We start from the raw sequence: 22583 nt of genomic DNA, 5'->3' as shown, positions 1-22583 counted from the left end.
CACACAGAATCATGTCACCCATTACTTTACCCCACCAAACACACATAATCATGTCACCCATTACTTTACCCCACCAAACACACAGAATCATGTCACCCATTACTTTACCCCACCAAACACACAGAATCATGTCACCCATTACTTTACCCCACCAAACACACAGAAACATAACATCGTCAGATACACAAAGCAAGACACAGGTCCAATTGAAAGGACAAGAACAAACAGATATAGCAGTACAAACAGATATAGCAGTGATCAGTGAAAAGGCCTGGCATTACATACAGAAACAAATGATGGTTGTGAACTTTTCTTTACCGACACAATGTATTGTCTTGTTGAAAAGCAAAGTATAATTTTTAAGTTAGTCTTGATGGGTTGAGGGGTCCAGTCAAATGTCTAGGGCTCCAAGGGCCTCTGGTCACAGTCCTGCTGCTTCTGACCCTCTGGGCTGCTCATGCTGTGGTCAGAGTAGTAATTCTTCCACTCCAACATGTACGACATCCAACGATGGAAGTGATTCCTCCACTGCTGTTCTAACTCATCTACGCTCACTGACATAGAGACATAGGGAGAAGGGGGGAAGGGCGAAGGACAGAGAGACAGAGGGAGAAGGAGGGAAAGGCGAAGGAGAGAGAGACAGAGGGAGAAGGAGGGAAAGGCGAAGGACAGAGAGACAGAGGGAGAAGGAGGGAAGGGCGAAGGACAGAGAGACAGAGGGAGAAGGAGGGAAGGGCGAAGGACAGAGAGACAGAGGGAGAAGGAGGGAAGGGCGAAGGACAGAGAGACAGAGGGAGAAGGAGGGAAGGGCGAAGGAGAGAGAGACAGAGGGAGAAGGAGGGAAGGGCGAAGGACAGAGAGACATAGGGAGAAGGAGGGAAGGGTCGAAGGAGAGAGAGACAGAGGGAGAAGGAGGGAAGGGCGAAGGACAGAGAGAGACGGAGGGAGAAGGAGGGAAGGGCGAAGGACAGAGAGACAGGGGAGAAAGAGGGAAGGGTGAAGGAGAGAGAGACAGAGAGGTGAGCATGATTTAGATTGCCTGAGAAGGGGCTGTAAAGTTAAGTGTTTCCTACATTCAAACACTTTCCAACTCAGCATAACTGAACATCTCAGAATCCGAGTTAGAAATGAGACTTGACATTCAACTCATCCTCAAAATCAAACTTCCCTTTCAGAAATCTACTCCTACGATCCCTCTATACTTTAGCTATAGCTGATCCCATGTGATTCTACAGGGATGAGAACAGACTGGTCCCATATGATTCTACAGGGATGAGAATAGACTGGTCCCATGTGATTCTACTGCCAAGGGAACAGACTGGTCCCATGTGATTCTACTGGCATGAGAACAGACTGGTCCCATGTGATTCTACTGCAATGAGAACAGACTGGTCCCATGTGATTCTACTGCCATGAGAACAGACTGGTCCCATGTGATTCTACTGCCATGAGAACAGACTGGTCCCATGTGATTCTACTGGCATGAGAACAGACTGGTCCCATACTGAACATGTGTTGTATTCCTTAAAATCACCCCAACATATATAGTACCAGTCAAAAGTTTGGACACAACTACTCATTCAACGGTTTTTCTTTATTTTTATTATTTTCTATGTTGTAGAATTAGCTCCAGATGAGGAAATGTTAGAAAATGACTAACTAATTTGAGCATGTTTTAGTATGTTTATAACTACACTGCTCAAAAAAATAAAGGGAACACTTAAACAACACAATGTAACTCCAAGTCAATCACACTTCTGTGAAATCAAACTGTCCACTTAGGAAGCAACACTGATTGACAATACATTTCACATGCTGTTGTGCAAATGGACTAGACAAAAGGTGGAAATTATAGGCAATTAGCAAGACACCCCCAATAAAGGAGTGATTCTGCAGGTGGTGACCACAGACCACTTCTCAGTTCCTATGCTTCCTGGCTGAAGTTTTGGTCACTTTTGAATGCTGGCGGTGCTTTCACTCTAGTGGTAGCATGAGACGGAGTCTACAACCCACACAAGTGGCTCAGGTAGTGCAGCTCATCCAGGATGGCACATCAATGCGAGCTGTGGCAAGAAGGTTTGCTGTGTCTGTCAGCGTAGGGTCCAGAGCATGGAGACGCTACCAGGAGACAGGCCGGTACATCAGGAGACGTGGAGGAGGCCGTAGGAGGGCAACAAACCAGCAGCAGGACCGCTACCTCCGCCTTTGTGCAAGGAGGAGCACTGCCAGAGCCCTGCAAAATGACCTCCAGCAGGCCACAAATGTGCATGTGTCAGCATATGGTCTCACAAGGGCTCTGAGGATCTCATCTCGGTACCTAATGGCAGTCAGGCTACCTCTGGCGAGCACATGGAGGGCTGTGCGGCCCCACAAAGAAATGCCACCCCACACCATGACTGACCCACCGCCAAACCGGTCATGCTGGAGGATGTTGCAGGAAGCAGAACGTTCTCCACGGCGTCTCCAGACTCTGTCACGTCTGTCACATGTGCTCATGTGCTCAGTGTGAACCTGCTTTCATCTGTGAAGAGCACAGGGCGCCAGTGGCGAATTTCTGACAGGAAGTGGAAAATCTGAAATCGATGCTCTGTTCTAGGGCCTGCCTATAAATGTCCTTGACATTTATTAGAATACATGCACTTCATACGTCTTCCACTAGATGTCGACAGGCAGTGAGAAAATAAATGGAGTGTATAACTTGATCTGGGGTCGAATAAAAGCTCTCGGCATGACGTGTCACCAGTTTCCTGTTTTCTGGAGAGCGCGTGAAGGGACCTGGTTTTGCCTTCTGATAAGCTGTCATTATAGACGACTAATATCTCCGGCTTTGAATTTATTTGACACGTGACAATATCATCGTAAAGTATGTTTTTTCAATATAGTTTTATTAGATTATTGAAATTCTTTCGGGACGTTAGGCGTGTTGCGTTGTGTGCCTTTGTTCAGGAAGGAGAGCTTCGCGCCACTTTGCTGGCTTTCCGTGCTAATTGACTGGAGAAGAGGACATTCTAAATCCAAACATCGATTGTTCCCGACAAAGGACCCCTTGTACAACATTCTGATGAAAGATCATCAAAAGTAGGAACCATTTTATGATGCTATTTCATATATCTGTCGAACATGTGAAATAGTCGTTTGCGCCCAGATTTTGGGTACTCTCTCGCTATACCTAAGCTGGATGTCGTAATTAAGTTATTTTTAGAATTCTAACACGGCGATTGCATTAAGAACTAGTGTATCTATCATTTCCTATACAACATGTTTTTTTTAGTAACGTTTATGTATAGTTATTTGGTCAGAATAGTTGAGTGCCATAAAAATATCCGCACATTCTGGGAAAAAGATGCTACGTTAGCACAATGTATAACCACTGATTTCAGCTCTAAATATGCACATTTTCGAACAAAACATAAGTGTATGTATAACCTGATGTTATAGGACTGTCATCTGATGAAGCTTATCAAGGTTAGTCAAAAATGATATATCTTTTGCTGGTTTATTCGCTATCGCTAACGTGCCTATTGCTATCGCTAACGTGCCTTGATGAATGAATGCGGTAGTGTGGTAGGTTATTGTAGTAAGCTAATATAATGCTATATTGTGTTTTCGCTGTAAAACACTTAAAAAATCGGAAATATTGGCTGGATTCACAAGATGTTTGTCTTTAATTTGCTATACACCATCGATTTTTCAGAAATGTTTTATGATGAGTATTTAGGTATTTGACGTTGGTGTCTGTAATTACTCTGGCTGCTTCGGTCCTATTTGTGACGGTAGCTGTGATGGTAGCTACAATGTAAAACTGATTTATACCTCAAATATGCACATTTTTCGAACAAAACATAGATTTATTGTATGACATGTTATAAGACTGTCATCTGATGAAGTTGTTTCTTGGTTAGTTTGGTTGGTTCTTGGTTAGTTAGGTTGGCTTTGTGCATGCTACCTGTGCTGTGAAAAATGTCTGTCCTTTTTTGTATTTGGTGGTGAGCTAACATAAATATATGTGGTGTTTCGCTGTAAAACATTTTAAAAATCGGACATGTTGGCTGGATTCACAAGATGTTTATCTTTCATATGCTGTATTGGACTTGTTAATGTGTGAAAGTAAAATATTTCTAAAAAATATATTTTGAATTTCGCACCCTGCACTTGAAGTGGCTGTTGTCATATTGTGCCCGGCTTCGGGCTTGCAGCCAGAAGAAGTTAACTGACTTGCCTAGTTAAATAAAGATAAAAAAGAAGTTAAGCCATTTTGCAACAACTTTGGAAGTATGCTTGGGGTCATTGTTGATTTGGAAGACCCATTTGCGACCAAGCTTTAACTTCCTGACTGATGTCTTGAGATGTTGCTTCAATATATCCACATAATTTTCCTCCCTCATGAAGCCATCTATTTTGTGAAGTGCACCAGTTCCTCCTGCAGCAAAGCACCCCCACAACAGAATGCTGCCACCCCCGTGCTACACGGTTGGGATGGTGTTCTTCGGCTTGCAAGCATCCCACTTTTTCCTCCTAACAAAATGATGGTCATTATGACCAAACAGTTCTATTTTTGTTTCATCAGACCAGAGGACAGTTCTCCAAAAAGTACGATCTTTGTTCCCACGTGCAGTTGCAAACCGTAGTCTGGCTATTATATGGCGGTTTTGGAGCAGTGGCTTCTTCCTTGCTGAGCGGCCTTTCAGGTTATGTCGACAAAGGTCTAGGTTCACTGTGGATATATATACTTTTGTACCTGTTTCCTCCAGCATCTTCACAAGGTCCTTTGCTGTTGTTCTGGGATTGATTGCACTTTTCGCACAAAAATATGTTAATCTCTAGGAGACAGAACGCGTCTCCTTCTTGAGCGGTATGACAGCTGTGTGGTCTCATGGTGTTTATACTTGTACTTATATTGTTTGTACGGATGAACGTGGTACTTTCAGGCATTTTGGAAATTGCTCCCAAGGATGAACCAGACTTGTGGAGGTCAACAACATCTTGGCTGATTTCTTTTGATTTCCCCAAAGAGGCACTGAGTTTGAAGGTAGGCCTTGAAATACATCCACAGGTACACCTCCAATTGAGTCGAATGATGTCAATTAGCCTATCAGAAGCTTCTAAAGCCATGACATCATTTCCTGGAATTTTCCAAGCTGTTTAAAGGCACAGTCAACTTAGCGTATGTAAACTTCTGACCCACTGGAATTGTGATAGTGAATTATAAGTGAAAAAATCTGTCTGTAAACAATTGTTGGAAAAATTACTTGTGTCATGCACAAAGTAGATATCCTAACCGACTTGCCAAAACTATAGTTTGCTAACAAGAAATTTGTGGAGTGGTTGAAAAACAAGTTTTAATGACTCCAACCTAAGTGTATGTAAACTTCCGACTTCAACTGTAGATGTTGGGGTCAATGGAGGGCGGATAAAAACTAGGTGTATGGAAAGTTACTGAGTGAGACAATGTTTTTTCAATATAGTTTCATCAGATTATTGAACATTTTTCGGGAGTTTTGCCGTGTTCCGTTCTCTGACTTTGTTGACGTTGGAGAGATCCGTGTCACTTGGCTAGTGCGCGTGCTAATTCAAGAGGGAAAGAGTCCGTTCTAATTCCAAACAACGACTGTTCTGGACAAAGGACACCTTGTCCAACATTCTGATGAAAGATCAGCAACAGTAAGAAACATTTTATGATGCTATTTCATATATCTGTCGAACTGTGTACTAGTCGTGGGCGTCCAACGTTTTGGGTACTCTAGCTATACCGAAGCTGCATATCGTAATGAAGTTATTTTTAGAATTCTAACACTGCGATTTCATTAAGAACTAATGGATCTATCATTTCCTATACAACATGTATTTTTTAGTTATGTTTATGAATAGCTATTTGGTCAGAATATGTGTGTCAGAAAAAGTGTCAGGAAAAATCCGGACGTAGTGGGAAAAAGTAGCTAAGTTAGCACAATGTGTAACCATTGATTTCAGCTCTAAATATGCACATTTTGAAACAAAACATAAGTGTATGTATAACCTGATGTTATAGGACTGTCATCTGAGGAAGAAAATCAAGGTTAGTCAAAAATTATATATCTTTTGCCTGTTTGTTACGATCGCTTACTTTTGCTACTGGGAAATTGCTTGTGTTTTTGGCTATTGTGGCTACGCTAATATAACGCTATATTGTGATTTCGCTGTAAAACACTTGATAAATCGGAAATATTGTCTGGAATCACAAGATGCCTGTCTTTCAATTGCTGTACACTATGTATTTTTCATAAATGTTTTATGATGAGTAATTAGGTATTTGACGTTGGTGCCTGTAATTATTATGGCTGCTTTCGGTGCAATTTCTGACTGTAGCTGCAATGTAAACTATGATTTATACCTGAAATATGCACATTTTTCTAACAAAACATATGCTATACAATAAATATGTTACCAGACTGTCATCTGATGAAGTTGTTTCTTGGTTAGTGGCTATTTATATCTTTATTTGGTCGAATTTGTGATAGCTACTGATGGAGTAAAAAACTGATGGAGTAAAAAAAGTGGTGTCTTTTGCTAACGTGGTTAGCTAATAGATTTACATATTGTGTCTTCCCTGTAAAACATTTTAAAAATCGGACATGTTGGCTGGATTCACAAGATGTGTACCTTTCATATGCTGTATTGGACTTGTATGAAAGTTAAATATTTTAAAAATATATATTTTGAATTTCGCGCCCTGCACTTTGAGCTGGCTGTTGTCATAAGTGTACCGGTGTCGGGCTGCAGCCATAAGAAGTTAAAGAACACTCACCATGTCACATTATCAGACCTAAAGAACACTCACCTTGTCACGTTACTAGACCTAAAGAACACTCACCATGTCATGTAACCAGACCTAAAGAACACTCACCATGTCATGTAACCAGACCTAAAGAACACTCACCATGTCATGTAACCAGACCTAAAGAACACTCACCATGTCATGTAACCAGACCTAAAGAACACTCACCATGTCACGTTACAAGACCTAAAGAACACTCACCATGTCACATTACCAGACCTAAAGAACACTCACCATGTCACGTTACAAGACCTAAAGAACACTCACCATGTCACGTTACAAGACCTAAAGAACACTCACCATGTCACGTTACAAGACCTAAAGAACACTCACCATGTCACATTATCAGACCTAAAGAACACTCACCATGTCACGTTACAAGACCTAAAGAACACTCACCATGTCACATTATCAGACCTAAAGAAGACTCACCATGTCACATTATCAGACCTAAAGAACACTCACCATGTCATGTAACCAGACCTAAAGAACACTCACCATGTCACGTTACAAGACCTAAAGAACACTCACCATGTCACATTATCAGACCTAAAGAACACTCACCATGTCACGTTACAAGACCTAAAGAACACTCACCATGTCACATTACCAGACCTAAAGAACACTCACCATGTCACGTTACAAGACCTAAAGAACACTCACCATGTCACATTATCAGACCTAAAGAACACTCACCATGTCACATTACCAGACCTAAAGAACACTCACCATGTCACGTTACAAGACCTAAAGAACACTCACCATGTCACATTACCAGACCTAAAGAACACTCACCATGTCACATTACCAGACCTAAAGAACACTCACCATGTCACGTTACCAGACCTAAAGAACACTCACCATGTCACGTTACCAGACCTAAAGAACACTCACCATGTCACGTTACAAGACCTAAAGAACACTCACCATGTCACATTACCAGACCTAAAGAACACTCACCATGTCACATTACCAGACCTAAAGAACACTCACCATGACACGTTACCAGACCTAAAGAACACTCACCATGTCACGTTACAAGACCTAAAGAACACTCACCATGTCACGTTACCAGACCTAAAGAACACTCACCATGTCACGTTACCAGACCTAAAGAACACTCACCATGACACGTTACTAGACCTAAAGAACACTCACCATGTCACGTTACCAGACCTAAAGAACACTCACCATGACACGTTACCAGACCTAAAGAACACTCACCATGTCACGTTACAAGACCTAAAGAACACTCACCATGTCACGTTACAAGACCTAAAGAACACTCACCATGTCACGTTACCAGACCTAAAGAACACTCACCATGTCACGTTACCAGACCTAAAGAACACTCACCATGTCACGTTACCAGACCTAAAGAACACTCACCATGTCACATTACCAGACCTAAAGAACACTCACCATGTCACGTTACCAGACCTAAAGAACACTCACCATGACACGTTACTAGACCTAAAGAACACTCACCATGTCACGTTACAAGACCTAAAGAACACTCACCATGTCACGTTACCAGACCTAAAGAACACTCACCATGTCACGTTACCAGACCTAAAGAACACTCACCATGTCACATTACCAGACCTAAAGAACACTCACCATGACACGTTACTAGACCTAAAGAACACTCACCATGTCATGTAACCAGACCTAAAGAACACTCACCATGTCACGTTACCAGACCTAAAGAACACTCACCATGTCACGTTACCAGACCTAAAGAACACTCACCATGTTACATTACCAGACCTAAAGAACACTCACCATGTCACATTACCAGACCTAAAGAACACTCACCATGACACGTTACTAGACCTAAAGAACACTCACCATGTCATGTAACCAGACCTAAAGAACACTCACCATGTCACGTTACAAGACCTAAAGAACACTCACCATGTCATGTAACCAGACCTAAAGAACACTCACCATGTCACGTTACCAGACCTAAAGAACACTCACCGTGTCACGTTACCAGACCTAAAGAACACTCACCATGTCATGTAACCAGACCTAAAGAACACTCACCATGTCACGTAACCAGACCTAAAGAACACTCACCGTGTCACGTTACCAGACCTAAAGAACACTGTCATGTAACCAGACCTAAAGAACACTCACCTTGTCACGTTACCAGACCTAAAGAACACTCACCGTGTCACATTACCAGACCTAAAGAACACTCACCATGTCACGTTACCAGACCTAAAGAACACTCACCATGTCACATTACCAGACCTAAAGAACACTCACCATGTCACATTACCAGACCTAAAGAACACTCACCATGTCACATTACCAGACCTAAAGAACACTCACCTTGTCACGTTACCAGACCTAAAGAACACTCACCATGTCACATTACTAGACCTAAAGAACACTCACCATGTCACATTACCAGACCTAAAGAACACTCACCATGTCACGTTACAAGACCTAAAGAACACTCACCATGTCATGTAACCAGACCTAAAGAACACTCACCATGTCACGTTACCAGACCTAAAGAACACTCACCGTGTCACGTTACCAGACCTAAAGAACACTCACCATGTCATGTAACCAGACCTAAAGAACACTCACCATGTCACGTAACCAGACCTAAAGAACACTCACCGTGTCACGTTACCAGACCTAAAGAACACTCACCATGTCATGTAACCAGACCTAAAGAACACTCACCTTGTCACGTTACCAGACCTAAAGAACACTCACCGTGTCACATTACCAGACCTAAAGAACACTCACCATGTCACGTTACCAGACCTAAAGAACACTCACCATGTCACATTACCAGACCTAAAGAACACTCACCATGTCACATTACCAGACCTAAAGAACACTCACCATGTCACATTACCAGACCTAAAGAACACTCACCTTGTCACGTTACCAGACCTAAAGAACACTCACCATGTCACATTACTAGACCTAAAGAACACTCACCATGTCACATTACCAGACCTAAAGAACACTCACCATGTCACGTTACCAGACCTAAAGAACACTCATCACCTAGCAACCTAGAGAGAGAAAGAGTGAGAGGGAGACCGAGAGAGCAAGCGAGAGAGCGAGAGTTGGGAGAATATTTTTTGTTAGTAAAGGGACAGCTAATGAGGAAAGTTAATGATTAGGCATCGACTCCATACACATTATTCCAATAAAACACGTATTAATGCCAAATTGGTGTTTTTGCCTTTGACCTTTACAAAAATATTTGATTCTTGCTTTTCCCAATATGCGATCATTTCCTAAGTTCTTTGTCATTCACATTGTTCACTCTGTTCCACTTTGTTCATGCTTTGCTATATCTTTTGAATGCAATGCTCACCCCCATCTAATAGACTTAGGACAAAGCCAACCATAAATAACACTGCAAATGACAATGGCAACAACACTGTGCTGGCATCAACCACCTCTGAACATCAGGAGGTGTGTGTGTGTGTGTGTGTGTGTGTGTGTGTGTGTGTGTGTGTGTGTGTGTGTGTGTCTGTGTGTGTGTGTGTGTGTGTGTGTGTGTGTGTCTGTGTCTGTGTGTGTGTGTGTGTGTGTGTGTGTGTGTGTGTGTGTGTGTGTACCTGTGTGTGTGTGTGTGTGTGTGTGTGTGTGTGTGTGTGTGTGTGTGTGTGTGTGTGTGTGTGTGTGTGTGTGTGTGTGTGTGTGTGTGTGTGCAACAAATTAAGACAGAGAAAACGTGTTTTTTGTGCCATTCTGTGCAACGAAGCGAAACAAACAGTGGATTCTGTGCACAGGAATTAGACTCCATCTCAGCGTCAAAATCAATCACGCTTTCCCAAATCACAAAGGCCGGGGTCTCCAATGTCCTGCTCCAATCAAATACACACACACACCAGACAGGAGTCCTCAACCTTGTAAAAGGGATCTATACATATCTTTGTTTCTCAATGTGTGTTTGTGTGTTTGTCAGCTTTGTGTTGTGCAGAGACAAACCACAAAACACACCCACACACACAACTCCAAAACAATGTTAAGCTATCAGCTTTTATCTCTCAGGTTGAAAGAAAACCTAACCAACTAAAAGTAAATGGTATTTTGCATTGAACTCACCAAACAAACACACATTTAGAAAACTCTGCCTCACTGCAAATGCCTTCCATTTAGAAATCAACCTCATATCTACACAATACTGTAGTCTTTCAAAAAGCCTAAACAATGAAATAATGCAAGTGAATCTAAAAGGCTTCCTAAATAAAACAATTCCGATGAGTTATCTTTGACCAAGTAGTTTAATGACAAAATTATCTTGAGCTGAAAATTCCCCCATGGGTTGCACCTCATACACATGCACACCCACATCATGAGTTTCAAACCGGGGAGGCCACGGATTCTGTTTGTATAATGAGCCCGATGTGTGTGTCTAATAAATGAAGTGCAGTGGAGAGAGAGTGTTATTCACCCTCCACAGTTGGAGCTCTGTGAAATGGAGACTGAACCGACTTGCACTCAGGCCTCCAGCATTTTTGAAGAAGAGGGGGAGCTTGAGCCTGGGCCAACCCAGCCATGGTGCACCTCCACAGGCTAGTTTAGGCACCAGAGGCCCCTGGAGGGACCTGATGCAGCGTCACTCAATCCTTGGACCGCTATGTGCAAGGTTAATGTGCAATAGAAGAAAGGATATTTTTGAGATGCGGCCTGACACGGCCGTCACACTTGCACATGTTTGTGCCTGCTTGTGTTCTCACCAGTGACGTCCTGCAGTTTGGGGAGGAAGTTGTTCCAGAACTGGCATTGATGAGCTGCAAGCCTCTTTTGTGTGTGTGGAGGGGATGAGTTTAGGGTGATATATTCCTGTTGGTCCACGGTGAAAAGTGTCCAATCCCCTTCCTCTATGCTTGGGTTCCTGCCAGGGAAAACACAACAACCAACCAATTATGTAAGTAAACCATGAGCGTAATTTTACACTGACTTAAACCTCATATCGTTTTTCTATTATAATGTTTGTATGTTAGGATGTATGTACAGTGCATTCAGAAAGTATTCAGACCCCTTTACTTTTTCCACACTTTGTTACGTTACAGCCTAATTCTAAAATGGATCAAATAAAATAAAATACTCATCAATGACAAAAGAAAAACTGATTTTTAGAAATGTTTGCAAATGTATAAACCCTAAGCACACAGCCAAGACAACGCAGAAGTGGCTTCGGAACAAATCTCTGAATGACCTTGAGTGGTCCTGCCAGAGCCCGGACTTGAACCCGATCGAACATCTCTGGAGAGACCTGAAAATAGCTGTGCAGTGACGCTCCCCATCTAACCTGACAGAGATTGAGAGGATCTGCAGAGAATGGGAGACACTGCCCAAATACAAGTGTGTCAAGCTTGTAGCGTAATACCCAAGAAGACTTGAGGCTGTAATCACTGCCAAAGGTGATTCACTTCTTTGGGACAGGGGGGCAGTATTGAGTAGCTTGGATAAAAAGGTGCCCAGAGTAAACTGCCTGCTACTCAGTCCTAAAAGCTAGAATATGCATATAATTAGTAGATTTGGATAGAAAACACTCTGACGTTTTTACAACTGTTTGAATGATGTATGTGAGTATAACAGAACTCATATGGCAGGCAAAAACCTGAGAAAAAATCCAACCAGGAAGTGGGAAATCTGAGGTTTGTAGTTTTTCAACTCTTTGCCTATCCAAGATACAGTGGACATGGGGTCATATTGCACTTCCTAAGGCTTCCACTAGATGTCAACAGTCTGTAGAACCTTGTTTAATGCTTCTACTGTGAAGGAGGGGGGAATGGGAGCTGAATGAGTCAGAGGTCTGCCAGAGTGGCATGAGCTGGTCAAGCGCGTCCATGTGAGATGTTGCTTGCATTCCATTGCAATTCTACAGACAAAGGAATTCTCCGGAATTCTCTGGAACATTATTGAAGATTTATGATAAAAACATCCTAAAGATTGATTCTATACTTCGTTTGACATGTTTCTATGAACTGTAATATGACTTTTGTCTGAACTTTCGCCTGGACCTGCCCATGCGTCATGAGTTTGGATTGTGTACTAAAAGCGCAAACAAATAGGAGGTATTTGGACATAAATTATGGACTTTATCGAACAAATCAAACATTTATTGTGGAACTGTGATTCCTGGGAGTGCAATCTGATGAAGATCATCAAAGGTAAGTGAATATTTATAATGCTATTTCTGACATTGTTGACTCCACAACATGGCGGATATCTGTATGGCTTGTTTGGGCTCTGAGCGCTGGACTCAGATTATTGCATGGTGTGCTTTTTCGGTAACGCTTTTTTAAAATCTGACACAGCGGTTGCATTAACTTCTCTGCGCTACGGATCCCTTTAGCGGGATCATTTTCCTAAACAACCGCTGAATTGCAGGGCTCAAAATATTACAAAAAATATTTATAATCATGCAATCACAAGTGAAATATACCAAAACACAGCTTAGCTTGTTGTTAATCCACCTATCGTGTCAGATCTTGAAAATATGCTTTACAGAGAAAGAAATCCAAGCTTTTGTGAGTGTATCAATCAATGCTAGAACAGCTAGCCCCAAATTAGCATGGTCACGAAAGTCAGAAAAGCAATAAAATGTATCGCTTACCTTTGATAATCTTCGGATGTTTGCACTCACGAGACTCCCAGTTACACAATAAATGTTATTTTTGTTCGATAAATATTACTTTTATGATAAAAAAACGCCATTTGGGTTGCGCGTTATGTTCAGAAAACCACAGGCTCGTTCCGGTCCTGAAAGGCAGACGAAAATTCCAAAAAGTATCCGTAATGTTCGTAGAAAAATGTCAAACGTTTTTTATAATCAATCCTCAGGTTGTTTTTAACATACATAATCGATAATATTTCAACCGGACGGTAACCTATTCAATACTACAGAGAACGAAAATGTCGAGCTACATCTCTCGCGCGCAGGAACTAATCAAAGGACACCTGACGCGTTTTGAAAATTTTTGTTCATTTTTCAAAATAAAAGCTTGAAACTATGTCTAAAGCCTGGTCACAGCCTGAGGAAGCCATTAGAAAAGGAATCTGGTTGATACCCCTTTAAAGGGAGGAGGGGCAGGCAACGGAACAGGGATTTGTATTATTTTTGAATTTGGCGCTCTGCAATTCAGCGGTTGTTTACGAAAATGATCCCGCTAAAGGGATCTGTGCGGCAAGAAGTTAACTGACTTGCCTAGTTAAATAAAGATAAAATAAATCTCACCCGGTCCTAGCCATGTTTGCCCAGTACTTCATCATCCTCCTGCTCATGACCACTTCCTCCTCCAGGTATCCCAGGGTTCTGTTCAGCGGCATTCCAAAGACAAACTCAATCTCATAGCCGTGCATCACGCCCATCCATGCTGGCCAGGGATTGGTGGAGGAGTGGTGATCAAACAGGAAGAGGTGGGCCTTACCCCCGTGTTCTGTGTACCTGGGGGCAGGTATGGTAATGATTGGTGAGTTCATTACAAACTGAGCAGAAGGGGCCAGATACTAACTACATAACTCAACATTGCATGTAATTAATACATTGCTGTACATGCAGTATTTGTGCAAACATTAGAGCTGGGCTCTCCAACCATGTTCCTAGAGAGTTAACATCCTGTACGTTTTCATGCCAACCCTAATCTAATGCACTTGAGTCTAATAATTACCTGGTTGATGAACTGAAGCAGGTTAGTTACAACTGGGGTTGGATTAAAAATGTACAAAGGGGCAGCTCTCAAGGAACAGGATTGGACAGCCCTGTATTAGAGCTTTGTGGAACTCTTTAATATGTTGTCCTTACCTCTGGGCAAACTCCAGCACAGGGCAGTTAAAATCACGGTCTCCCAACATTCGCCCAAGCAAATCACGATTCTTCATCCCACTATTCTCATCCGTCCAATCAGTGTACTGGAAGATGGCTGTCTCCCTTGCGACATCACTGAAACCCGGCAACACTAGGTCCACCCCTTTCAGGAAGTTCTCCCTGCTGATCAGGCTCTGGCTAGTGATGTCATATCCTGGCGCCCCGTAAACCAGGAAGTAGGTCCCCTCATCTTGGTTCAAACCAATCAGCACCTCTGTCTTCAGGAAGTGTCCCGTCCGGAGCAGAACCTATACGACCAAATAAAGAAGATTAGACATTATGACATTATGCCATTGGAAATATATACAGGATTCAACTGCTTCATTGTTCAGTGCCTTTGGGCCCAAAACAAGCAACCATAAATTTATACACACCTCTGGCATGTCTGGTAGGAAGTTTTGGTCGACAGAGGGGGTAAATGGTAATGCTAGGAGTGTGGGGAGAGAGAGGACGTTGTACTGTTGCTTGATTATATCCTCTGGATGGGCTTTCTGTAGACACTGCTCCAAGACAGCCAGAGGTGCCAGGGGACAACCCAGCAGCCTACCCAGGGACAGGGACCTGTTCCAGGCCTGCTGTTGAGTCATGACAGCCCATGGAGTGTTAGGAGAACCACTCTGTAGTATTGCCCTGTTGAACAGACCATGGCTGCCAGGGGAGAGGAGATGGAGACCTACAGACGCAGAGCCAGCACTTTCCCCAAACAACGTCACCTGACAACAACATAAAAACAGAGAAAAACTAAACATGGTAAAACAAAGAATCACGACATAAATAGAGTAATAGAAAAAAAGCTGAGTAACCTTTGAAGGGTCGCCACCGAAGGCAGCAATGTTATTGGCTACCCAGTACAGAGCCAAGCGCTGGTCCAGCATTCCAGCGTTACCACGGACACCCTCGCTCTCAGGAAGAGACAGGAAACCCAATGGGCCGAGCCTGTGTCCAATCAAAACAAACGTTATTATCGGTGTATTTTTAAAACATGAAGCTCAAATAAGTACTTTAATTTAATTATATTGTGCCAGGACAACCTGTAGTTCATAGACACCACCACGACACCTTCTGATTGGCTAAGGAATTGTCCGTCATACAGGTCTAGGGAGGCGGTGCCTGTAGTGAACCCGCCTCCGTATATACACACCATGACAGGAGCCAATGAGGAACCAGGGGAGGAGCTCTTGTAACGTTTAGGGTGTGTCTTAAACAAAGGGGGAGGAGTCCATATGTTGAGGTAGAGACAGTCTTCACTCATCTTGGTGTTGGGGTTCCACATCTCAGCTCCACGGAACCCTGGGAGTAAGGAAGTCAGAGTCAAGTACTTGTAGATAATGACTTGATTACAAAACAACATTGAGTACGTTTACATTGTAATGCACATTTTTTATTGTCGATGCGGGTAAATCACTTTGCGCTAATTAAAGAGGAATTGTGCATTCCTAGAAGTAGCATTCACTACCGCATAGTGTGATGCCTGTGGACCAATTTTAAATGGCGTCACGGACTTGGATGTGGGATTGTGTATGGGGAGAGCATCAGTGAAGGTATGCGAAGGAGACACCGGTGTCACTGTTTGCGTGACAAAAATTCCTGTCCAACCAAAGATGACATGGACCTGCCCTGACTAGACCTACACTGATGACTGCCTGGGGGAACTCACCACATTCACGAATCTGAACACGACAAGCCACTGAATTTCAGTAAGTCAATTTACAACCCACTAAACTTCAGCAAGTCAATTTAAATTAATTTGTAGTGAAAGTAAAAGTAGTGACAAGGATCCTAAATCTCAGAGAGTGGACTTGGCAGATCTAGTGAGAGCCCCGTTGACAGTACTGTTTGTAGGCATAAGATAAATGTCTATGTAGCCTGAGAGCTACGGGTAGTGAAAATAGGCATACAATAAATGTCTATATAGCCTGAGAGCTACGGGTAGTGAAAATAGGCATACAATAAATGTCTATGTAGCCTGAGAGCTACGGGTAGTGAAAATAGAGAAGTGAAAGTTGAATACTGAAATGTGGTGTGTTGAACATGTATGAGAGAATAAGGGTGAATGACTAACCCTTTTGACAGGAGGAATAGTGGATTCTGAGGATTGCTATTTCTTAGAATGTAAATGATAAGATTAATAACCAATAAAATGAGTGTGAAGCAAACAGTGAACATCCAATGTAGATTGGTTAAACTGGAGTTCTCAAAGGTCGTAATTCAAATTGTATTTGTTATTTTGATTTCACATGTTTTTTTGGGATGCATTAATCACAATGTGAGTAGTGTCCAAAGGGGGAATTACCAGTCCCCTAGGGCGCTTTGTTAAATATGCAAATGGTTTTTCCTCACATGCCTTCCTGTAAAAATAAAAATAAATATATGTTGCTAATAGTTGACAGTTACTTCAATTGGATTGAAGTTTGTCCCACCTAGAGTGATGTATGTGTATTGCTGTTGTTATTTTGTTTTGTTTTCATTGTTTTGTTTAATTTTCTTTGTTTTTGTCTTGCTTCAATAACAAATCTCATCAGATTGTGTCTGCTGGATGGTGGTATTTCTCCCAAGGATTAGCCCTCTAACTCTCTGACCCTGTAACTCTGCGGTGAGGTCGCCAGTATGATTAAGGAGTATAAGCACATTTGCAAAAATGGTTTTAATGGTGTGTTGTTATTCTTTTGACATTTGTCTTGGAAATCTGTATTAAGATTGTTGAATCATTTATCATTTGTCATACAGTAAATCATGTCTGGATTTCTTGAATCAGAAATGCTCTACACTAAACTGTTATTCTGTTCTGTCCTCTCTCAAGGTTATGGTGAAGGTGACCACAGATGGTATCTAGATTCATGGAAGGGATAATTCAGCTGGGAACAGTGTGAACTTCACCCCCTCTAACCGCCTGAAGTAATGGATAAAAATGTGTTCACTATGGCCCTATCCTTCACAACTTCTACCGTGAGACCTGAGTCCGAACCAGCAACCTGTACACATCATCAAGTTGAAGCTATCAACTGCGTTTTCTCAAAAGCCTTTTCTCTCAGGAGTGCGACATGAGTCGTCGTGGAGTGAGCATGAAGAGAGATTTCGCACAAACTTCTCTCATGCTGTTGGTGTACTGCTAGTAGAATGGACAAGACATAATGCACCGTAAAGGACAAAGGCGGCTCAGGTGAGAGATTCATATGCTTGGGAAAATGGGACATTTTCAAAAGATATTTTTTAGAAATATTTAACTTTCACACATTAACAAGTCCAATACAGCAAATGAAAGATACACATCTTGTGAATCCAGTCAACATGTCCGATTTTTAAAATGTTTTACAGCGAAAACACCACATATATTTATGTTAGCTCACCACCAAATACAAAAAAGGACAGACATTTTTCACAGCACAGGTAGCATGCACAAAGCCAACCTAACTAACCAAGACCCAAACAAACTAACCAAGTAACAACTTCATCAGATGACAGTCTTATAACATGTTATACAATAAATCTATGTTTTGTTCGAAAAATGTGCATATTTGAGGTATAAATCAGTTTTACATTGCAGCTACCATCACAGCTACCGTCAGAAATAGAACCGAAGCAGCCAGAGTAATTACAGACACCAACGTCAAATAACTAAATACTCATCATAAAACATTTCTGAAAAATCGATGGTGTACAGCAAATGAAAGACAAACATCTTGTGAATCCAGACAATATTTCCGATTTTTTAAGTGTTTTACAGCGAAAACACAATATAGCATTATATTAGCTTACTACAATAGCCTACCACACTACCGCATTCATTCATCAAGGCACGTTAGCAATAGCAATAGGCACGTTAGCGATAGGGAATAAACCAGCAAAAGATATTAATTTTCACTAACCTTCATAAACCTTCATCAGATGACAGTCCTATAACATCAGGTTATACATACACTTATGTTTTGTTCGAAAATGTGCATATTTAGAGCTGAAATCAGTGGTTATACATTGTGCTAACGGACCATCTTTTTCCCAGAATGTGCGGATATTTTTATGACACTCCAACTATTCTGACCAAATAACTATTCATAAACGTTACTAGAAAATACATGTTGTATAGGAAATGATAGATACACTAGTTCTTAATGCAATCGCCGTGTTAGAATTCTAAAAATAACTTCATTACGATATCCAGCTTAGGTATAGCGAGAGAGTGCCCAAACTCTGGGCGCAAACGACTATTTCACATGTTCGACAGATATATGAAATAGCATCATAAAATGGGTCCTACTTTTGATGATCTTTCATCAGAATGTTGTACAAGGGGTCCTTTGTCGGGAACAATCGTTGTTTGGATTTAGAACGTCCTCTTCTCCAGTCAATTAGCACGGAAAGCTAGCAAAGTGGCGCTAAGCTCTCCTTCCTGAACAAAGGCACACAACGCAACACGCCTAACGTCCCGAATAAATTTCAATAATCTAATAAAACTATATTGAAAAAACATACTTTACGATGATATTGTCACATGTATCAAATAAAATCAAAGCCGGAGATATTAGTCGTCCATAATGACAGCTTTACAGAAGGCAATACCAGGTCCCTTCACGCGCTCTCCAGAAAACAGGAAACTGGTGACACGTCATGCCGAGAGCTATTATTCGACCCCAGATCAAGTTACACACTCAATTTCTTCTCTCACTGCTTGTCGACATCTAGTGGAAGACGTATGAAGTGCATGTATTCTAATAAATATCAAGGACATTAATAGGCAGGCCCTAGAACAGCGCATCGATTTCAGATTTTCCACTTCCTGTCAGGAAGTTTGCTGCAAAAGGAGTTCTGTTTTACTCACAGATATAATTCAAACGGTTTTAGAAACTAGAGAGTGTTTTCTATCCAATAGTAATAATAATATGCATATTGTACGAGCAAGAATTGAGTACGAGGCCGTTTAAATTGGGCACGATTTTCCCCCAAAGTGAAAACAGCGCCCTCTGTCCTCAACAGGTTAAATGATTGTATCTAATCATTAGCATAAACTGGCAAGTTAGAAGTGTATATGATTTGTGAGGGGTTGGAGGTTTTAAACTCAGTCTCACAACTGATGACACAAGGAGGAATTGGTGGACTATGGGATATTATTCCTTTAGAAGCTTGCTACATTTAAAATGTATTAAATAATTGTTCAGGGATTAAAAAAAGGGAGAAGTATAATGGAACATTTCAATTGTATGTGTCCACATACCTGAGTATGTGACTAACCTTGTGGAACTGTGTGGAACTGCCCTATTAGAACGCCCTGTTATTCACTCTGAGCTCAGAGAAAAATAATCTTGGTTTGACTTTGACTCAGATCCTTATTTTAGAATATCCACGACAACATGCATAGTAATAATTTTATATTAAACTGATTGTGGCCGTAGCCAGATTATGCAATAGTCATGTAAACACGTTACTCTGTTTATCTTAAATCGGCATTAGGTCAAAATGTAAGTAAGCTGATAAAAACACCTGGTTTTCTCAGCGATCTTCGACTTATTAGAACGTGTAAACAACTTATTCGGCGTTCCGGCGGTGTGTTTGATCTGTGCCAGCACCAGCCGAGAGCCTCCCTCTTTAGCGCGAGTGAAGAGAGTTTGGAACAACTGTATGTACGCGTCTTAGAAGTGGTTTTCACATACACATTTTATATGACTGAACTCAGAATCAAACATGCTTCCCAAAAATAACACGTTCGCTGTGGTAGAATGTTTTTTTTGACTGCCGATTTTCTGAATTTATCAGAATGCCATCAGCTAGCCTGATTTCAGACGTGTCCATGTCAACAGGATTATTAGGGAGATCGTTCTTCTTGAAAACCATGTAAATGTTTTAATCTAACTATTATATTATTATGATTATCCACAATAATGGGATTATTGCGTGTAACCGTGCTCAATGACTGTAGCCTGTCACTAACATCAACAGGTTTAAAGGCACACAAACATATATTGTACATTCATGTAGGTGTAGTAATCTATGCCAGTTTACTATACAGGCCTATGTCATCGTTTTGAAATCATATCCCTACCAGGAAATAATGCATCCTGGGGTTGGAGGCAGGAGTTGGGGTAGTGTGTGGCGTGTAGTACCCCTGTCCACCCATCTGCAGGCTGAGGAGGGCGAAAACGCAGTTCCCCAACGGGGGGGTTCCCATAGGGAATTCCCAGGAATGCCCTGACATATCCACCACCTGGTACGGGAAGCCGAGTGCCCCGGACTCTGCCACGGTCCGTGGCAACAATGACGTCATCGATGAGGTCATCAACCTGAGTCGTTGTGGCCGGGAGAATGTGGAACAGCAGGAGTGACAGGGTGATGTGTGTGTGAGTGGTCACCATGGTAACACGTTCAGGTCTGGAGAGGAGAAAACAGACAGAAGGATGTGGAGGTCAACAGAAATATACACAGTCACAACAGAAATATACACCATACACACACTATCACTCAGTAATAACAGGAGATGATTGATAGTTACGTATCCATTAGATTGTTGAAGCATTCAAGATTTTCCAAAGATAGTCACCGGCTTCAACAAGCACAGAACAACTAGGGCAGAGGGAGTGGAGAGAGAAGGAGGGAGGGAGTGAGGGAGGCAGACAGCTATTAATGACACCATGAATTCAGCTGATATCAGGATAAGAGTGTGTGAGGGCGTGCACAGTGAGAGGGGGGGGACGATCAAATATCTCCCTCTGACTCATTCAACACTAGACAGCCGTGCACACACACCCGCCACATTTGCCTTCCTCTTCTCTTACAACAGATTACTCAGCTGAAAGGGCGAAACATATTCATGTCTAAAATTAGAGAGGGTGATTGCTTGTTGTGATAGTGAATAAATCCAGGATTAATCAGGTCTACACTGACCAGACAGATTTTCACAGAAGTCTAACATGACCTTAGAGGTAGAATGATATATCTATACCACATCTACCTCTCCTCACAGACTTTAAATAAAACACAACCTAGATGGCGGAAATACACTATACATACACAAAAGTATGTGGACACCCCTTCAAATTAGTGGATTCGGCTATTTCAGCCACCCTTTGCTGACAGGTGTATAAAATCAAGTTCACAGATATGCAATCTCCGTAGACAAACATTGGCAGTAGAATGGCCTTACTGAAAAGCTCAGTGACTTTCAACGTGGCACCGCCATAGGATGCCACAATTTCAACAAGTCAGTTTGTCAAATTTCTGCCCTACTAGAGCTGCCCACGTCAACTGTAAGTGCTTTTATTGTGAAGTGGAAACATCTAGGAGCAACAACGGCTCAGCCACGAAGTGGTAGGCCACACAAGCTCACAGAATGGGACCACTGAGTGCTTAAGATCGTAGCGCATAAAAATCATCTGTCCTCGGTTGCAACACTCACTACCGAGTTACAAACAGCCTCTGAAAGCAAGGTCAGCACAATATCTCTTCGTCGGGAGCTTCATGAAACGGGTTTCCATGGCCGAAGAGCTGCACACAAGCCTAAGATCACCATGCGTAATGCCAAGCGTTGGTTGGAGTGGTGTAAAGTTCGCCGCCATTGGACTCTAGAGCAGTGGAAACGCGTTCTCTGGAGTGATGAATCACACTTCACCATCTGCCAGTCAGACGGACAAATATGTATTTGGTGGATGCCAGGAGAGCGCAACCTGCCCCAATGCATGGTGCCAACTGTAAAGTTTAGTGGATGAGGAATAATGTTGTGGACTGTTTTTCATGGTTCGGGCTAGGCCCTTTAGTTCCAATGAAGGGAAATCTTAAAGCTACAGCATACAATGACATTCTAGACAATTATGTGTTTCCAACTTCGTATCAACAGTTTGGGGAAGGTCCTTTCCTGTTTCAGCATGACAATGCCCCAAGGCACAAAGCGAGGTCCATAGAGAAATTGTTTGTCGAGATCGG

The 22583-nt window shown here is 42.0% G+C and overlaps 1 protein-coding gene across 1 annotated transcript; it reads right to left on the bottom strand.

Annotated features, from left to right (window-relative positions):
- Nucleotides 1-399: 399 nt before the first annotated feature.
- LOC120041944 (cholinesterase-like) lies at nucleotides 400-21019 on the bottom strand. The gene is made up of 8 exons (XM_038986818.1): nucleotides 20710-21019; nucleotides 15707-15965; nucleotides 15479-15611; nucleotides 15050-15388; nucleotides 14613-14923; nucleotides 14046-14255; nucleotides 11539-11696; nucleotides 400-554 (listed from the first exon to the last, which is right to left on the bottom strand). Exons 1-8 carry the CDS (start codon nucleotides 21017-21019, stop codon nucleotides 400-402), a joined length of 1875 nt encoding a protein of 624 aa, XP_038842746.1.
- Nucleotides 21020-22583: the final 1564 nt, after the last annotated feature.

Source organism: Salvelinus namaycush, unplaced genomic scaffold, assembly GCF_016432855.1.
Source record: "Salvelinus namaycush isolate Seneca unplaced genomic scaffold, SaNama_1.0 Scaffold585, whole genome shotgun sequence".
In the NCBI taxonomy this organism is placed as follows: Eukaryota; Metazoa; Chordata; class Actinopteri; order Salmoniformes; family Salmonidae; genus Salvelinus; species Salvelinus namaycush.
The sequence above is the reverse complement of the archived record's forward strand: the minus strand, read 5'-3'. Positions and strand labels throughout refer to the sequence as shown.

Excerpts from the sequence above, each read along its gene's own strand:
- LOC120041944 (XM_038986818.1), bottom strand. The coding sequence starts at position 21,019 with ATGGTGACCACTCACACACACATCACCCTGTCACTCCTGCTGTTCCAC. Across the intron at positions 15,966-20,709 it reads CCAGGATGCATTATTTCCTG|GGTTCCGTGGAGCTGAGATG; the intron begins GTAGGGATATGA and ends CCTTACTCCCAG. Across the intron at positions 14,256-14,612 it reads GTGCTGGAGTTTGCCCAGAG|GTACACAGAACACGGGGGTA; the intron begins GTAAGGACAACA and ends ACCTGCCCCCAG.